The following is an 18,193-nucleotide window of genomic DNA, read 5'->3' on the forward strand; positions in this document are numbered from 1 at the left end:
GAAATTATGTTTTGTACTCCTCCTGGAATTGCTCATTTGGAAAATGTAGGCAGCTACAGTTAACTCAGGGATATCTGCTAAAGGTAATTTATGAGTGAAATTGTATTATGAGTTTTGGAAGTTCTTGCAGTCTTTCCATGTTCAAAAATCTGTGGGAGTAAAAATAATTCTTACAACTAGGCAAGTCAGTGCTTTCAAAGAAACTTCATTTTTTTGTATCAGCATTCATGTTCATATATGGCAATAATCTGGTTTATGTTGCCTTTGGGCGAATCTCAGCAATCGATGGTAATAATTTAGTTTACTATCTTATATAAATTTAAAAGACATTTCATCCTCACTTCTAGGCAGCTGATGTAAGCAAGTGTTTTTTTTGGCAAAATAAATTTATTTTCAATTCAGTGAATCACAAATTATAAAATATGTACTCTCACAGCTCTGAGTTGATGACCTGGAACACTGACTTTCACAGGGCAGACATTGCAATTAATATGACCGGACTTCTCCAGATGTTTCATAATTTTGTACATTTCTCCAGGGCTGCAGAGAATTTCCCCATTACTAGCACGGTAGGTGATTGTGCTGTCAGCAATATGAACAAATCTCAGCTAGGGTACACCCAGTAACCTTAACAGCTCAATGTAATACGTTTGGTTCCAGGAGGGATTAAAGTGCAATGGCAGGATTCCCGATAGGAACTGTAATGATGGATGGTAGCTTGCTGTAAGTAAATGACAGAACTTTGAAATGAAAAATACAAATTTTCTGTGTCATGTTTACACATTAAAGTAATCAGGCTTGTTTTATCTCTGGGCAAATCACAACAATAGATGGTGATAATTGAGTTTATTTTATTATTGTAAACAATTGAAATACATTCTCATCCTCACTTTTCGGTTCTTTGCTATAGGAACATTTCTGAAATAAGGCTACTGGAATTTATACTGTATTAAAATTGGGGATATGCAATTTGCCATTTCATCACACAAGAAATATAGTTCTCGTGAACTATAGCAACAGAAAAAGTATATAAAAGTATAATAATTTTATTACAAAATTATTTCCTAGTTCAAAAATTGACAGGACTCAAAGGTGTTGTGAATGTAATGTGTTTGAGAGAAGACAACTTGAAATTTCACTTGAGGGCACTTACTTCTCAACTAAACACTTGTGGCCCCTTCAACTTCTTAGCAGTTTCTTTTGAGTCAGGGTAAACAGTTGCAGCTTCACAGAATCCCTACAATGTGGAAGCAGGCCATTAAGTCCATACTGACTCTCCAAAGAGCATCCCACCCAAATCCAACCTCCTACCCTATTTTTGTAATCCCCATTTCCCATCGCTTATCCACCTGACCTGCACATCCCTGGACACTACGGGCAATTTAGTTTGGCCAATCACCTAATCTGCACATCTTTTGAATGTTTGGGGAGGAAATTGGAGCACCCAGAGGAAACACACGGACATGAAGAGAATATGCAAACTCTACACTGTCACCCAAGGCTGGCGTCAAACCTGTGTCCCTAGTGCTGTGAAGCAGCAGTGCTATCTGCTGAGCTGTCGTGCTGCCCAAACTATATTCTTAATCTGGCAAACTATACTTTTTAAATTATGGAAACTGAGGGGCTTACCATTATGATCAGGTGAGAAGGGGTGATTGGCTTTCCTCTTTTTAACTTCCTCTCCATCAATCACATGCTTGTATCTCCTTTTATCACACAATATCGTACTTAATTTAAAATGTAATTAACTAGATCAAAATGAAGGAGCTAAATAACAAGGTTTTCTTAAGCAAAAAAACGAATTTTATGGCCTCCTAACCTGAGAAAAATAATAAAAATGTAATTAAACACACATAAATACAGTTCAATAATCTTAAAAGGGATGCGTATACAGACAGGAAATAAAACCAGCTGCAATTAAAAGTTTTTTCTTGCTGTGAAAATGAGTTGCATGTGAAAATGGCTGTTTATTGTCTTCTTTATTCTACACTGCCAAAGTTCCCAGATCATGAGCTCTCAATTTATAGTGCTTGTTCCAAGTTGCTTTTTCATTTATCACTAACTTTTGATGAGGGAGAAAGGCAGAGAGAGAAAGTATCTTTTGGCTTCAAAATCCATTTAATCTTGTCTCTCCCTTGCTGCCCCAAGCAGCTGTTGATATAGATCCACTTGTATATTCCAGAGTCTGCCCGTTGTTTTTCCGAGCTGGGAAACTGACTTTCATATGACAGCGTATAAAGTTATCATACACATGCCAATCAAATAGGGATACAAATTCCTTGATGCTGATTTAGTTGTTTGGTTTCATTGTCTTTGGATGCAATGATAATTTCAGTGCTGTGAATTTTGTATACGTAACACTGATTTCATGAAATTTTCCTTAGGCTATGGTTATACGGTGAGCCAGTTAGGCTGTATTGTCCTTATTAAAAGTTACGTTAGTCCATGAAAGTCTCGGATATAAAAATCAGATGAAGAAATTGAGTTTTCAAAGTCTATTTTTACTATGTCCATAACAATTACATAACATAACTTCTTAAATATTAATTACCATGATATTTTTACAAAAATAATTTATGTTCCATCCACTTCCTTAAGGTCCCCTCCTACCATATTTCATAGTTGTCTGTCAGTTTGCTTTGTAATTAGGAAATATATTTCTTCTGCTCACTATTGATGGCTACTCTGTTCCCTTCACAATAACCTGCCTTCTGTAGGGATCTTTAAACATTCACTATTTAGCTCTTCTTTTTCTAATCAGTCTGTTTAGAAATGTTATTGTGCACCTCTGGAGCAAGTTGGGCTTGAACCTAGGCTTCTTGGCTCAGTGATAGGGACACTATCACTGCACTATGTAATGATGTAATTGCTCTTTGACATAGTTGCAAATTGGAACTCAAGATGTAATGATTTAGTAGTGAGTTACCTTGCTGCAATGTTTCAGAATATGTCCACATTATTAGGCTGGTATGTGTACAGTTATTTATTAGTTCAATAATATCATGAGATATTTATTTATTTATGGATCTTTAAAAAATTGAACATAACATTTTAAAAAATTGTAAATGCTCAACATTTTATTGCTGATGTTTTTCTCCTACAGCACTTCAGAGAACACCTTGATACCCTGAATGCAAAGGGAATCGGGATGCTCGGTTCCGCTTTAACTGAAGCTTTCACCCTTCTGAAGCAGGTACTAGCATTCTCACCTTTCTCATCAATTTGTGTGTTTAACTTTAAATGGTGTAACCAATAAATAATGGCAAATGACTTCCAAGTGAGTGAAATTAGATAAATATATTTTGAAAATATGAAAATGGCATATAAAAATAAACAGATCTTTTTATAATATTTGGTTTTATTCTCTCCACTGTTAACATAACAAAGCATTTTGAGGTACGTTTTTACTTTTGAGCAGTGCAATGGAATATAATTAAATTAGTGCACAATGGATTGGTAGCAAATCAGGTCCAATATAGAACAAGGCATCAATTTGCTATCAGCCCACTTTATCAATGCTGCTGTTAGTAATTGTTGCTTCCTTTGACCCCAGCTGACTCAGTAGAAACAATAGACATCAGTTTTGTATAACATAAAGTTAAATATAGATATGTTGATTTTATTTATATGTTTTTATTATTTTTGCAATTTATACATCATTAATTCCTCACACCACTTTAAACAGATCCAACCATACCTTCACAAAATATCTTCCATTCTTTAAAACTTACTTATTTTATGTCAGTCATTATACTTCTGACTCAGTTATTCACAGTTTTTCTGGTCTCTATGGTACAACACATTGCCAAAGAATTTGCCATGCTATGGCCACCACCAATAAGGAACAACCTTAACACTGCTCCATGACACTCAATGGTGTTACCATCACTGAATTCCCCACTATTAATATTCTTTGAGCTTGCCATTGGCCAGAAACTCAACTGGACTGGCCACATCAATGCTACAAGAGTGGGTTAAAAGTTAGGAATACTGTGGTGTGTAACTCATCTCCTGACTCCCCAAAGCCTGTCCATCATGTACAAGGCGCAAGTATGATGGAATATTCCCCACTTGCACTGATGGGTGCAGCTCCAATGACACCATTCAGGAAAAAGCAGCCTGCTTGATTGTTACCACATTCACATACATCCACTCCTTCTATTACCAACATTCAGTAGCAGCAATGTGTACTATTTACAAGATGCACTGCAGAAATTCACCAAAGGTACTCAGAAAGCACCGTATAAATCCACAGTCACTTCTATCCAGAAGGACAAGGGCAGCAGATACATGGGAAGTCCACCACCTGCTCGTTTCCTACCAAGCCACTCGCTATCCTGACATGGAAATATATCACCATTCCATCACTGTCATTGGGTCAACATTCTGCAGTTCCCTCTGGAATTGCAATGTGGATCGACCCACAGCAGGTAGACTGCAGCGGTTCAAGAAGGCAGCTCACTACCACTTCTCAAGGGCAATTAGGTATGGGCAATAAATGCTGCCTACCCAGCGACAGTCACATCCCATGAATGATTTTTAAAAAAAAATTATGGCAATTATATTGTCGTCAGGAGACAGGGAATTGACCTACATGGTGTGCTAAGTATGGTCACATACCAGCTGATTATTGAGAGAGTGGCATTACTTCAGTTGTGGTACATTGCAGATTTAACATGTGATGTCTGCAAAGTGATGTGGTCAATGCCAATCTGAACCATAAGGAAGCCTGTAATCATCACAAAGCCACATGTTCTCTCTGTTTGTCATTCCCTAATGAGAGAGAATGAAATGTATTAAACTTACTTTACACACACAGTCTTAGTGAACTCCCTTATGCAGCAGTGGGTAATAAACTGAGAAATTTTATGGATATCACCTGCTATAGTCTGGTAGGAGGCTGGTCCATTTATGTCCTTGATTGCACTCATCTTCATAGTCATAGGCAATGTTGTCTTCACCACTGTCTGAGGCTGTAATCAATGGCTACAATAATGACATATTTCAATGAACATTATCTTAGAAACATTATGTCTCATTGAATCTGAGGGAGGTAAATTGCTTCCTTAATTTGTTTTTGGATTCCAGCCTTTTAAAGTCCTTTTCCCTCTCTTCCTCCTCACTCTTCCAGCAGTTTGTCCTCTTCTGTGTTGCCTCTACTTATTCTCCTACACTGAAGGAATAAAACTACTACAACTTTACCTAGAAGCAGTGGGTCTGAATAGAACCTATGATGTTTGGGACCAATTACTTCATTATCTGCCACACCGCTCCCGATAGGTTCCAACCTTAAAAACAAACGAGCAAATATTTTGACAACATTAGCAAAAACCAGTGGAAATCAATAACTAATTGGTATGTAATTTGGAATTCCTTAAAATACCACTGGTAGGGCTCCTGCCTTTGCTGCATGCCAATATTCTAAGGTTAAAAGGGTGAACTCCAAAATGTCAGAGCTGGCATTAGCCAGTTTAGTGGTGCCATGACTTGCCTATTCTTCATTCTTCTGCTACGTGGACTTTGCAAACATGCAGTGGGTCTGAATAGAACCTATGATGTTCGGGACCAATTACTTCATTATCTGCCACACCGTTCCCAATAGGTTCCAACCTTAAAAAAAACGAGCAAATATTTTGACAACATTAGCAAAAAAAAGAAGGGTTTTGTGATTTACACATGAAAGATGTGAAACTATCACTGTATTCTAACAGATGAAAGGCTTAACAGACGATCAATTTTTCAATGTATAATTTCAGTTACATCACACTGCAAATTTTTGCTATAAATTCTGTGTTACGATCAAGCCCTCCACAACCACCTGATGAAGGAGCGTCGCTCTGAAAGCTAGTGTGCTTCCAATTAAACCTGTTGGACTATAACCTGGTGTTGTGTGATTTTTAACTTTGTACACCCCAGTCCAACGCCGGCATCTCCAAAGCATGTCAATGATAGCTCAACTGGAAATGCATATACTACGGATGCCATTGTTGGATTTAAACTGCACCAAAAATAGTTACACTGAATTGGACCTGATTTTCATACCCAGATTGATAGAAAACATGGATCAGGTTTCTGTACTGAACAAGAGTTTCAAATGACTTTATTGTCAGCATAAAATACTACTAATTAAAACTTTTATCCTTTTATAAACTTTCCCTTATGTACACAGAGACAGACAAACAAAGATGATAAAATAGGTTATGAACAAAGGGGTAAGCCTGGAAAGAGAGTTCAGTAGTTTTTGTTCCCAAGTTCTGATTGTGTGATTATCCACATGATTTTTCTGCTGGCCAGCACATTGTTTTAGACTCCTTTTTCCCAATGCTTCCCCTTGTTGGTAAGACTCACAATGTGGTTGAGTCACTTATAAAGAGGCTGATATATCAGTTAGAAGTCACAACAGTTATTGCAGAAAAGATAAACTTGTTTGCTTCAGGTGGCCGCAGGGAACAGAGAGAGAGAAAGAGAGAGAGAGAGAGAGAGAGAGACACTACTCTTGAACTAGGGAAGAACTGGATAAAATCTGATTGAAGATTTATAGCTCGGGTATCCGTTGTTGTGGTTCTGCTCGCCGAGCTGGAAGTTTTTGCTGCAAACGTTTCGTTCCCTGGCTAGGGAACCAGCAACAGACAACCAGCAACATGAATTTGACTGGGAAAACACCACTATCATAGGACAAGCCAGACAGAGAACAGCCAGGGAATTCCTAGAAGCATGGCATTCATCCCCAAACTCCATCAACAGACACATTGACCTGGACACCATATACAAACCACTACAGCTGAAACTGACACCCGGAAACGGCAAGAACATCCATCAACAGACACATCGACCTGGACCCCACATACAAATCACTGTAGCTGAAACTGACACCCGAAGCGGCAAGAACAAACCAATATAAATACCGGAAGAAACATCAAAGCAGCGCTTCACACGAGGCTCCAACAGCACTGATGATGTTCCCTAGCCAGGGAACGAAACGTTTGCAGCAAAAACTTCCAGCTTGGCGAGCAGAACCACAACAAAGAACTGGACACCTATCTCTCTCTTTCTGTGTCTCTCTCTTTCTCTCCCTCTCTCTCTAAAATTTGTTCCAGCTCCTAGCTGTGCAGTTCCTGAGAACCAAGCACACAGTTGTGGCTAAGCAGAAATGGGCTCTAAATTGATAAATGGGCACTAGTCCATAGACCAATCAACTTCTTGTGGTCAGCAAAAACTACATCCATACATCCCTTTAGCTCCAAATTATTTTAAGCTCAGAATTCAATTACTGCTTATTCAAACATTTGTTTACACGGTGTCTGGCATTGGTGTTGGGTTACTAGCTTTTCAAAACATACATCTTCTTTGTCAATCCCTCAGGGTCGAGGATGACATGTTTCCACTCTGGGGGTGTGTGTTCTGTAAACAGAACAATTGTGAAGCCACAGACTCTGTCATCAGTGGGACAGTTGATGTTTGAGGAGTTGGGTGTGTTTGACACTCTGGATTCTGTGCCATTTTTCCGCTGCTTGCGCTTGGCCTCCACATGCTCCACTGGATGATATTTAAAGTGGTTTATGGATACTTCTTCTCCATTTTGTGTGGTCTGGGGCAAGTGATTCCCATGTATTTTGGGTATGCTGTATTTGTTTAAGGAGGCTTTCGCACTGCCCTTGTAGTGTTTCCTGTGCTCTGCTAGTTATTGCTTGCCACTGCGGAGCTTGGAGTAGAGCACTCATTTCGGAAGATCTCAGATCCCACCCTGACTTTATAAATAAGCCTACTGACAAGAGTGGTGCTGTTGTTGTCTGACCTCGACAGTGGTCACCGACAGAGGATGTGCCAGGACACAGTCACAGACTGGGGATGTCCTGGGACACAGTCACAGACAGGGATGTTCCGGGACACAATCACAGAACTGTGTTACCTGGTGCAGCAGAATCTGTGAACTGAATAGATGGGTGGCCATTCTCTTCATGCTGGCAATGAAAGTGACAGTTGTATTAAACTTTTATGCACGTGGCTGCACCTGAGGATCCACTGCGGACCTGAGTGGGATGTCTCAGTTCTCAACCCAGAAATGTCTCAAGGCTGTTACCAATGCAATTTATACACAAATACCCCACTTTGTCTTCTTTCCCTGTGGTGTGATTACTGCTGAAGCCCAGACGGTAGGGTTCGTCAACATAACTGGCTTGCTGCCTTGCAGTGCCCTATAAAATTTATATATATTGTGTTGAGAACACCATATCATAATGTGGGAAACTTCATCAATAGAAAATGCTTCTCTTCAGTAAATGTACAACCATCTGTATTCATGAGAACTACATCTTAACTGCCTGGATTAGTCTGGGGTGACATTGCAATACACTTCAGAAAGAGTGTGCCACATAATTCTTGCACATTGAGCAAGGGGAACATCACCTTTACGATAGAGCTGTGCAGTGTGGGGTGCAACAAGCCAGGCAGGACTGAATTGAAACCTGTTCCCAATAGATGTGAGTTGAGTGAGGTCATCATTCATTGACTGTAAGTTTGTTTTTATTCGAAAGGCAAGCAGAACCGTTTATTCATAGAAGCTTTTCCTGTAATAGCATTATCAACTGTTTAACACTAGGAAGATGTTGTATTATGCTGGCCATTAGAGAAAGAATAGTGCTAAGGATGGTAGCCTCAGTAGCTTCATTCTTATAGCTGCAGTTTCTATAATAGTTGAGGAAACGGGGGGGTACTACGTTTACAAATATGATCTATTTTTAATGACGCATGCCACCTTTGTGTCCTCGGAAACCTTTCTTGTCCATTTCCCTTCCACTATGTGTACTATGAAGGGATAATCCTGTCTAAGAAACAGAGCGATAGAGGAGGTATGGTTCAGACATAATAAGGTGAACAGCAAAGAATTATTTGAGATAACTCACTCGAGAGTTATCATAGAGAGAAGCTCTATATGAAACTCCCCAAAATTAACACTTTGCCAGCTTTTGGTCAAATTCAGCCCATTATTTTTGTTTTCATTTTAACAGCTACAATTCTCATGTCCTGTGCTATTAATTTGAACTAACGTTTGTTTGTTAACTTTATAATATTTATCAGATTGTACGATTTCTTCCATTTTTCCCGTTTTTGTAATTGGATTTCACTTTGTTTGACATGTAACACTTGTGCTGGATCAAACTGAGAGACTACAATCAACACAAATAATATACTATTATTTATTCAAATGCTGCTGACAGGGAGAAAGAGGGTACTACTGATTAAGTAGCACATTGGCTGTATTAAAGAGTCTAAACGATTGTGATTGCAACCATCTCTTGATTTGATATTTATTTACTAACAGACTAATGAAATCCAACCTCAAAGCTTAGATTGTGATTTTTTTTAGATTTGTGATTCTCTCAGTTGTGTAGTTTAACAATGTGTGAAGACCTGTGCAAACACAGGGAACTAGTGTAAAGCATATTTACAGTGTTTTCCTTTGGTTCTCCCATTGAAATTAGATTAACTGATTGGGAAATCGTTGCTCCACTCCAACCCAACATGTTGTTCGTGTATGATAACTAATTTCAATAAGCAATGTCCCTCAAAAGTGGCACAAAGTAATTAAATGCATATTTTTATTTTTACTCTCATATTATATATTTCAAACAGAGGGGATTATGCTATAATAACTATTTCATAAAATATACAGTGCCTAATATATTAAACATCCATCGAGATGCGAGTGCCTGATAAATAGAAAATCCTCTGCTGTTTTTGCAATAGTGATAAGGGGAAAAATACTGCAAAATAGTTGATAACAGGGTGATTTTTACTAACATGAAATTTGCTGGTTGATTTACGTAAACAATAGTATGCCTCTTTCAATACATTCACTAATTCAAAGTTATATAATCAACTCACAAACTTTCCAAGTTGAACCTGTGGTAGTTCTGATGATGGAAAGCATCAAATATCCATTAATTATTTTAGAAAAGAAAATAGGACATGTGGGTTGTCATTTGGCAACAACTGCAATTATCCTTTGGCAAATGAATTCAATCTCACCAGTGATTAGGCCTATTTTTAAAAGATTTTTTCAAGAAATTTGAGTCTTTTTTGACATTTGAATGACTGGCAATCACAATAAAGACTATAAATGTCAGAATGCATTGAAATTTTTCTGCCAAAAGACAAATCATTAGAAGCTAATTGTAGTTCATCACAGAATGCTTGTCATTGGCATTTATCATGTAAATAGGTTCCATACCCCCTGGGTTAACAAATATAATGAACATTCTATACATATGTTGGCTGGGATTGCAACTGATGTTAATTCTATCAGTTAAATTTTATTCCTAACATTTTCAAAAATAAGTTCTCATTTCTGTCAGTATTTAAGGACCTCCTAGAATCAATAGAGGATTAGTTTTATTGCAAATTATTAAAATCATTTGAGTTTTCTCTGTATTCTTTTCCCGGAAGCACATTTTAAAACCTTATGCAGAATATTGCGGTATTGTGTTACTGCCACCTGGAGGAAAGTAATGAAAACTACATACCAAATCAAAGTTAAAAATCACACACCAAGTTATAGTCCAACTGGTTTATTTGGTAACACTAGCTTTCAGAGTGCTGCTCCTTCCTCAAGTAGATGTGGACTATAAGATCATAAAACACAGAATTTATAGCAAAAGTTTACAGTGTGATGTAACTGAAATGATATATTGAAAAAGACTTGGATTGTTTAAGTCTCTCATCTTTTACATGAATCCACGTAAGATTCTGTAAATCCCTCTTTTAGAAATAAAATCAGTCTGACCATTTGTACACAAACAGACAGACTTTAACCTCACACCTTCAATGCATTATCTAAGATGACATGGCACCTGTTGTTAAAGTTCACTTGAGAATGCAACTTTAAAAAAGTTCTGGGATTTACATATGAAAGAACTGAAACCAACATGGTCATTCTAAAAGATGAGTGACTTAACAAACAATCCAGGTCTTTTTCAATATATAATTTAAGATGCGTCACACAGTAAACTTTGGCTATAAATTCTTTGTCTTACAATATTGTACTCCACAACTACGTGATGAAGGAGCATTGCTTCGAAAGCTAGTGCTTCCAAATAAACCTGTTGGACGATAACCTGGTGTTGTGTGATTTTTAACTTTGTACGCCCCAGTCCAACACCAACACCTCCAAATCAAGAATAAATTAACCAATTGTCCAGTTGATCCAAATATGGCAAGTTAACATCAGATAAACTTTGTTTAATGAATGGCAAGTCAATTTATTGGTAATGTGCAGTAAGATCTGAAAAATTGATTACCGTAATATTTATTGTATAATTTCATGTTTTGCTACAAAACCATTAAATACTTGTGGCAGTATAGCAATATTGCACATATGGTAGTCTTGCATATACTTAAGGATGAAGCCAGGCCTTATGAGATCAAATCGAGCCTTTATAAATAATGAAATGGTATCTTGTGAATCTGGTAACCTTGAAAGCTGCTAACAGGTGGGATAGTTCCAAGTTCCATCCCACTTTGGTGTTGAGGTTTTGTTACAAGTTTGGGTGACAAAGGGTCTCAATTTTCCTCAGATGGATAAGGAAGTGAGCAAATGAGCTGTGGTTCTGGTTCCTATTCAATATTATTCAGTAATCTAAGTAAAATACTCTTCAGTTAGCTGGATGAGTACAGCTCCAATAAAACTCATAACGTTTGAACCGTCCAAGACAAAACAACCCCCTTGATTGGACCACACTCAGAATAGCTGAAAGTGTGTTGCTGGTCAAAGCACAGCAGGCCAGGCAGCATCTCAGGAATAGGGAATTTGACGTTTCGAGCATAAGCCCTTCATCAGGAATGAGAGAGAGTAGCCAAGCAGGCTAAGATAAAAGGTAGGGAGGAGGGACTTGGGGGAGGGGCGATGGAGGTGGGATAGGTGGAAGGAGGTCAAGGTGAGGGTGATAGGCCGGAGTGGGGTGGGGGCGGAGAGGTCAGGAAGGAGATTGCAGGTTAGGAGGGCGGTGCTGAGTTGAGGGAACCGACTGAGACAAGGTGGGGGGAGGGGAAATGAGGAAACTGGAGAAATCTGAATTCATACCTTGTGGTTGGAGGGTTCCCAGGCGGAAGATGAGGCGCTCCTCCTCCAGCCGTCATGTTGTTATGTTCTGCTGGTGGAGGAGTCCAAGGACCTGCATGTCCTCGGTGGAGTGGGAGGGAGAGTTAAAGTGTTGAGCCACGGGGTGGTTGGGTTGGTTGGTCCGGGCGGCCCAGAGGTGTTCTCTGAAGCGTTCCGCAAGTAAGCGGCCTGTCTCCCCAATATAGAGGAGGCCACATCGGGTGCAGCGGATGCAATAGATGATGTGTGTGGAGGTACAGGTGAACTTGTGACGGATATGGAAGGATCCCTTGGGGCCTTGGAGGGAAGTGAGTGTGGAGGTGTGGGCGCAAGTTTTACATTTCCTGCGGTCGCAGGGGAAAGTGCCGGGGGTGGAGGTTGGGTTGGTGGGGGGTGTGGATCTGACGAAGGAGTCACGAAGGGAGTGGTCCTTGCGGAACGCTGAAAGGGGAGGGGAGGGAAATATATCCTTGGTGGGGTTCGTTTGGAGGTGGCGGAAATGACGGCGGATGATATGTTGTATGCGGAGGTTGGTGGGGTGGTGGGTGAGAACCAGTGGGGTTCTGTCTTGGTGGCGGTTGGAGGAGCAGGGCTCAAGGGCGGAGGAGCGGGAAGTGGAGGAGATGCGGTGGAGGGCATCGTCGATCACGTCTGGGGGGAATCTGCGGTCCTTGAAGAAGGAGGCCATCTGGGCTGTGCGGTGTTGGAACTGGTCCTCCTGGGAGCAGATGCGGCGGAGACAAAGGAATTGGGAATATGGGATGGAGTTTTTGCAGGGGGCAGGGTGGTAGGAGGTGTAGTCCAGGTAGCTGTGGGAGTCAGTCGGTTTATAGTAGATGTCTGTGTTGAGTCAGTCGCCCGAGATAGAGATGGAAAGGTCTAGGAAGGGGAGGGAGGAGTCTGAGGCAGTCTAGGTGAATTTAAGGTCGGGATGGAAGGTGTTAGTAAAGTTGATGAACTGTTCAACTTCCTCGTGGGAGCACGAAGCAGCGCCGATACAGTCATCAATGTAGCGGAGGAAAAGGTGGGGGGTGGTGCCAGTGTAGTTGCGGAAGATGGACTGTTCCACATATCCTACGAAGAGGCAGGCATAGCTGGGGCCCATGCGGGTGCCCATGGCAACTCCTTTAGTTTGGAGGAAGTGGGAGGATTGAAAAGAGAAGTTATTCAGGGTGAGGACCAGTTCAGTCAGTCGAAGGAGGGTGTCAGTGGAAGGGTACTGGTTGGTGCGGCGGGAAAGGAAGAAGCAGAGGGCTTTGAGTCCTTCGTGATGGGGGATGGAGGTGTACAGGGACTGGATGTCCATAGTGAAAATAAGGCGTTGGGGACCGGGGAAGCGAAAATCCTGGAGGAGGTGGAGGGCGTGGGTGTTGTCCCGAACGTAGGTGGGAGTTCTTGGACTAAAGGGGACAGGACCGTGTCGAGGTATTGGGAGATGAGTTCGGTGGGGCAGGAGCAGGCTGAGACAATGGGTCGGCCGGGGCAGGCAGGTTTGTGGATTTTGGGCAGGAGGTAGAAACGGGCGGTGCGGGGTTGTGGGACTATGAGGTTGGAGGCGGTGGATGGGAGATCCCCTGAGGTGATGAGGTCCTGGATGGTTTGGGAGATGATGGTTTGGTGGTGGGAGGTGGGGTCGTGGCCAAGGGGGCGATAAGAGGAGGCGTCCGCGAGCTGGCGTTTGGCCTCAGCGGTATAAAGGTCAGTGCGCCAAACTACCACCGCGCCTCCCTTGTCTGCGGGTTTGATGGTGAGGTTGGGATTGGAGCGGAGGGAGTGGAGGGCTGCACGTTCTGCAAAAACTCCATCCCATATTCCCAATTCCTTTGTCTCCGCCGCATCTGCTCCCAGGAGGACCAGTTCCAACACCGCACAGCCCAGATGGCCTCCTTCTTCAAGGACCGCAGATTCCCCCCAGACGTGATCGACGATGCCCTCCACCGCATCTCCTCCACTTCCTGCTCCTCCGCCCTTGAGCCCTGCTCCTCCAACCGCCACCAAGACAGAACCCCACTGGTTCTCACCTACCACCCCACCAACCTCCGCATACAACGTATCTTCCGCCGTCATTTCCGCCACCTCCAAACGAACCCCACCACCAAGGATATATTTCCCTCCCCTCCCCTCTCAGCGTTCCGCAAGGACCACTCCCTTCGTGACTCCTTCGTCAGATCCACACCCCACACCAACCCAACCTCCACCCCCGGCACTTTCCCCTGCGACCGCAGGAAATGTAAAACTTGGGCCCACACCTCCACACTCACTTCCCTCCAAGGCCCCAAGGGATCCTTCCATATCCGTCACAAGTTCACCTGTACCTCCACACACATCATCTATTGCATCCGCTGCACCCGATGTGGCCTCCTCTATATTGGGGAGACAGGCCGCTTACTTGCGGAACGCTTCAGAGAACACCTCTGGGCCGCCCGGACCAACCAACCCAACCACCCCGTGGCTCAACACTTTAACTCTCCCTCCCACTCCACCGAGGACATGCAGGTCCTTGGACTCCTCCACCGGCAGAACATAACAACACGACGGCTGGAGGAGGAGCGCCTCATCTTCCGCCTGGGAACCCTCCAACCACAAGGTATGAATTCAGATTTCTCCAGCTTCCTCATTTCCCCTCCCCCCACCTTGTCTCAGTCGGTTCCCTCAACTCAGCACCGCCCTCCTAACCTGCAATCCTCTTCCTGACCTCTCCGCCCCCACCCCACTCCGGCCTATCACCCTCACCTTGACCTCCTTCCACCTATCCCACCTCCATCGCCCCTCCCCCAAGTCCCTCCTCCCTACCTTTTATCTTAGCCTGCTTGGCTACTCTCTCTCATTCCTGATGAAGGGCTTATGCTCGAAACGTCAAATTCCCTATTCCTGAGATGCTGCCTGGCCTGCTGTGCTTTGACCAGCCACACATTTTCAGCTGTGATCTCCAGCATCTGCAGACCTCATTTTTTACCCACACTCAGAATAACTCACTATCTCCACTATCGATGCTTTGGAACAGCAATGTGTACATTTTCAAGATGTATTGCAGAAATTCTACAAGGATCCTTAGACATAACCTTCCAGACCCACAAATACTTCCAACTCAAAGGAAAAAGGCAGCAGATACATGGGAACACCATCATCTGCAAATTCCCCTGAAAAGCCTCACACTATCTTGACATAGAAATATATCTCTGTTGCTTCAGTTTTGCTGGATCAAAATCCTGGATTCCCTTCCTGAACAGCATTGTGGGTCTAGGTACAGCACATGGACAGCAGCAGGTCAAGAAGACAGCTGACCACCACCCTCTCAAGGGCAACTAGGGATGAGTAATAATTGCTGGTCCAGCCAGTGTTGCCCACAATCCAAGAATGAATTGAAAAAAAATGAGTAGAGTCAAGTGAGGGAAAGTTTAGGCTTTGCTGTTTTTCAGTTGTGAATTTCCCATTTTGCATTGTGAGTCATTTGCTGGAATGCTTCTGTTGTTAGAAAAGATCATCACCTAACACAACAAAGCCTTCCATATTTTAAACTGAACCTTGAAAGGTTAATGGCAGGAAATGATTACTCAGCCGAAAGGACCCTTAGATTTTCTTCATTAATTACCTCACAGCTATGTTGACTTTAACGTTTGATAACAATAGGAGATCAATAGTTACGATGCTCACAGAGAAACTGAATTTAAAAGATAAGACTCACTTGTGAATGAAAATTGATTTTTTTTTTAAATGTGCTTTGTCCCTTTCAAAATGAATCGTTCTAAGTGAAACAAAGCCTTTGTGATATATCCTAACATAAACAATGGGCACAGAATGGCCAATCATCCGGATTCTTTGTTTTCCCTTATTATTAGTGGAAGAACAATATAACCTGTCCAAACAATTTAGCTCATATAAATGAAAGAAAAATACAAGAAGGGTGTGATAAGTGAAGAAAACTTTGTGCAAAAGGTGGTGCACCTTAAATTTTGATGCTATCCCTTTGTGTAAAAAAAACTTAGTTATTTTAACGGTACTCTCACCTCCTGTATTCTCCTTTGCCCAGTTTAACACCACTGGTCATGGAAGCACTTGCAGCCAAGCTATTATGCTGGTTACGGATGGAGCTGTGGATACTTATGATACGATATTTGCAAAATACAACTGGCCAGATCAAAAGGTAAGCTGCAGATGCTATATGTCACATTTTAGTTTTCTGTAATCATCATTCAGTTGCATATATTGACAGCAGAAATTCTTCTTGTATTGTATTGTTAAGCTTCTTTGCTCATGTAGCATCAACAAATTTAAGAATACATCAACGTTATACAGAAAAAAATGTATTAATGCTGCCATAAGTTTATTTTGTTCACTTTGAAATCATAATTGAAATTCTGTCTTTCTATTCATGAGAACCACATGCTAGTCATAATATTGGTTGTCATTCAAAATAATACGTGTGTTATTGTTCTTCTTGTTGCATTATGGGCTCAGAAATGCTTAACCTTGCCTGGTCACTAGGATGTTCCTGTACTGATTTGAGTTTCATACTCCATAAACTGCTATGAAACCATTTTGCTCTTGAGAAATATGAATAATTGTAAATTCAGCAATTTAATCACTGACGTATAAAGGAAGCAAGGTAATAACAAAATGTTTTGTAATTTCCACCTCCATTTGTTCTTCAGACTGACCCTTGATGACAACACAACTCTGACCTTTAGTACTATGAATCTCCTGTTACACTAGCAGCCTTTCTCTGATCCCAGTTAATAATCCCTAGCTAAGAGCTCAGCTTTTATCCCATTCACAATAATAGTTCGCTTCCTCTCTCCTGCTCCTTTGCTGTCTCCAAGCAACCCACACGTCATGCCAGCCCTTAGCTAAGCCCCAAAAAATAACCTATATAAAAACAGTGATCCTAGTGTACAATATAAGGAAGTTACATATGACAAGTCTCTTTAATTTCTATGTTGAGACTTTATGATGGTCATCTTGTTCATGTTTCTGAAACTAACAACTTTCAGAAAATGATTCCTTCCTTTTTTTAGAAACCTCTGACTTTGATAGAAAGGACTGACAAAAATAGGGTAACTATTAGATTCTTGTAATTTATATACTTGTGAGACATCAAAGACTCCCACCAAGAAGGGAATTAGGTTCAGGGCGTTTGGCATCATAGGGTGGACAGGGCTCAGTTGAGGATGAACAAGATAGAGCAGGGACAGGAATGGCTGTTGCACATTCTGGGATTCAGATATTTCAGTAAGAACAGAGAAGATGGTAAAAGAGGGGGAGGTGTGGCATTGTTGATCAGGGACAATATTACAGTTGTAGAAAGGATGTTTGGGGACTCGTTAGCTGAGGTAGTATGGGCTGAGGTTAAAAACAGGAAAGGAGAAGTCACCATGCTGAGAGTTTTCTATAGGCCTCCGAATAGTCCCAGAGATGTAGAGGAAAGGATAGCAAAGATGATTCTCGATAGGAGTGACAGAGGCAGGGTAGTTGTCCAAATATTGACTGGGATCACTACAGTACGAGTACTATAGATGGGTCAATTTTTGTCCAGTGTGTGCAGGAGGGCTTCCTGACACAGTATGTAGACAGGCCTACAAGGGGCAAAGCCACTTTAGATTTAGTACTGGGTAACGAGCCTGGCCAGGTGTTAGATTTGGAAGTAGGTGAGCACTTTGGAGACAGCGATCACAATTCTGTCAGGCTTACTTTAGTGATGGAAAGGGATAGGTGTACTCCACCGAGCAAGAATTACAGCTGGGGGAAGGGAAATTACAATGCAGTTAGGAAAGATTTAGGAAATGTAGAATGGGGAAGGAAATTGCAGGGGATGAGCACATTAAAAATGTGGAGCTTATTCAAGGAAAAGCTCCTGTGTGTCCTAGATATGTATGTACCTGTCAGGCAGGGAAGAAGATATACAAAGCATGAACCGTGGTTTACTAAGGAAGTGGAATCCCTGGTTAAGAAGAAGAAGAAGGTTTATGTTAGGACAAAATGTGAAGACTCAGGGCACTTGAGGGTTACAAGGAAGTCAGGAAAAACCTAAAAAGAGAGCTCAGAAGAGTCAAGAGGAGACATGAGAAGTTGTTGGCGGATAGGATCAGGGTTAACCCT

General features: G+C 41.5%; 1 protein-coding gene across 3 annotated transcripts in view; it reads left to right on the plus strand.

The window, feature by feature from the left end:
• The window catches only part of cacna2d3a (calcium channel, voltage-dependent, alpha 2/delta subunit 3a), a 953,890-nt gene that overhangs the window by 514,219 nt on the left and 421,478 nt on the right, over positions 1 to 18,193 (plus strand). For all 3 annotated transcript variants that reach the window (XM_060835584.1, XM_060835582.1, XM_060835583.1), the window contains exons 10-11: positions 3,104 to 3,193; positions 16,128 to 16,241. In XM_060835584.1, coding sequence (XP_060691567.1) covers positions 3,104 to 3,193; positions 16,128 to 16,241 — 204 coding nt within the window. The remainder of the gene's footprint in view (positions 1 to 3,103; positions 3,194 to 16,127; positions 16,242 to 18,193) is intronic.

Source organism: Hemiscyllium ocellatum, chromosome 14, assembly GCF_020745735.1.
Source record: "Hemiscyllium ocellatum isolate sHemOce1 chromosome 14, sHemOce1.pat.X.cur, whole genome shotgun sequence".
NCBI classification, from domain to species: Eukaryota; Metazoa; Chordata; class Chondrichthyes; order Orectolobiformes; family Hemiscylliidae; genus Hemiscyllium; species Hemiscyllium ocellatum.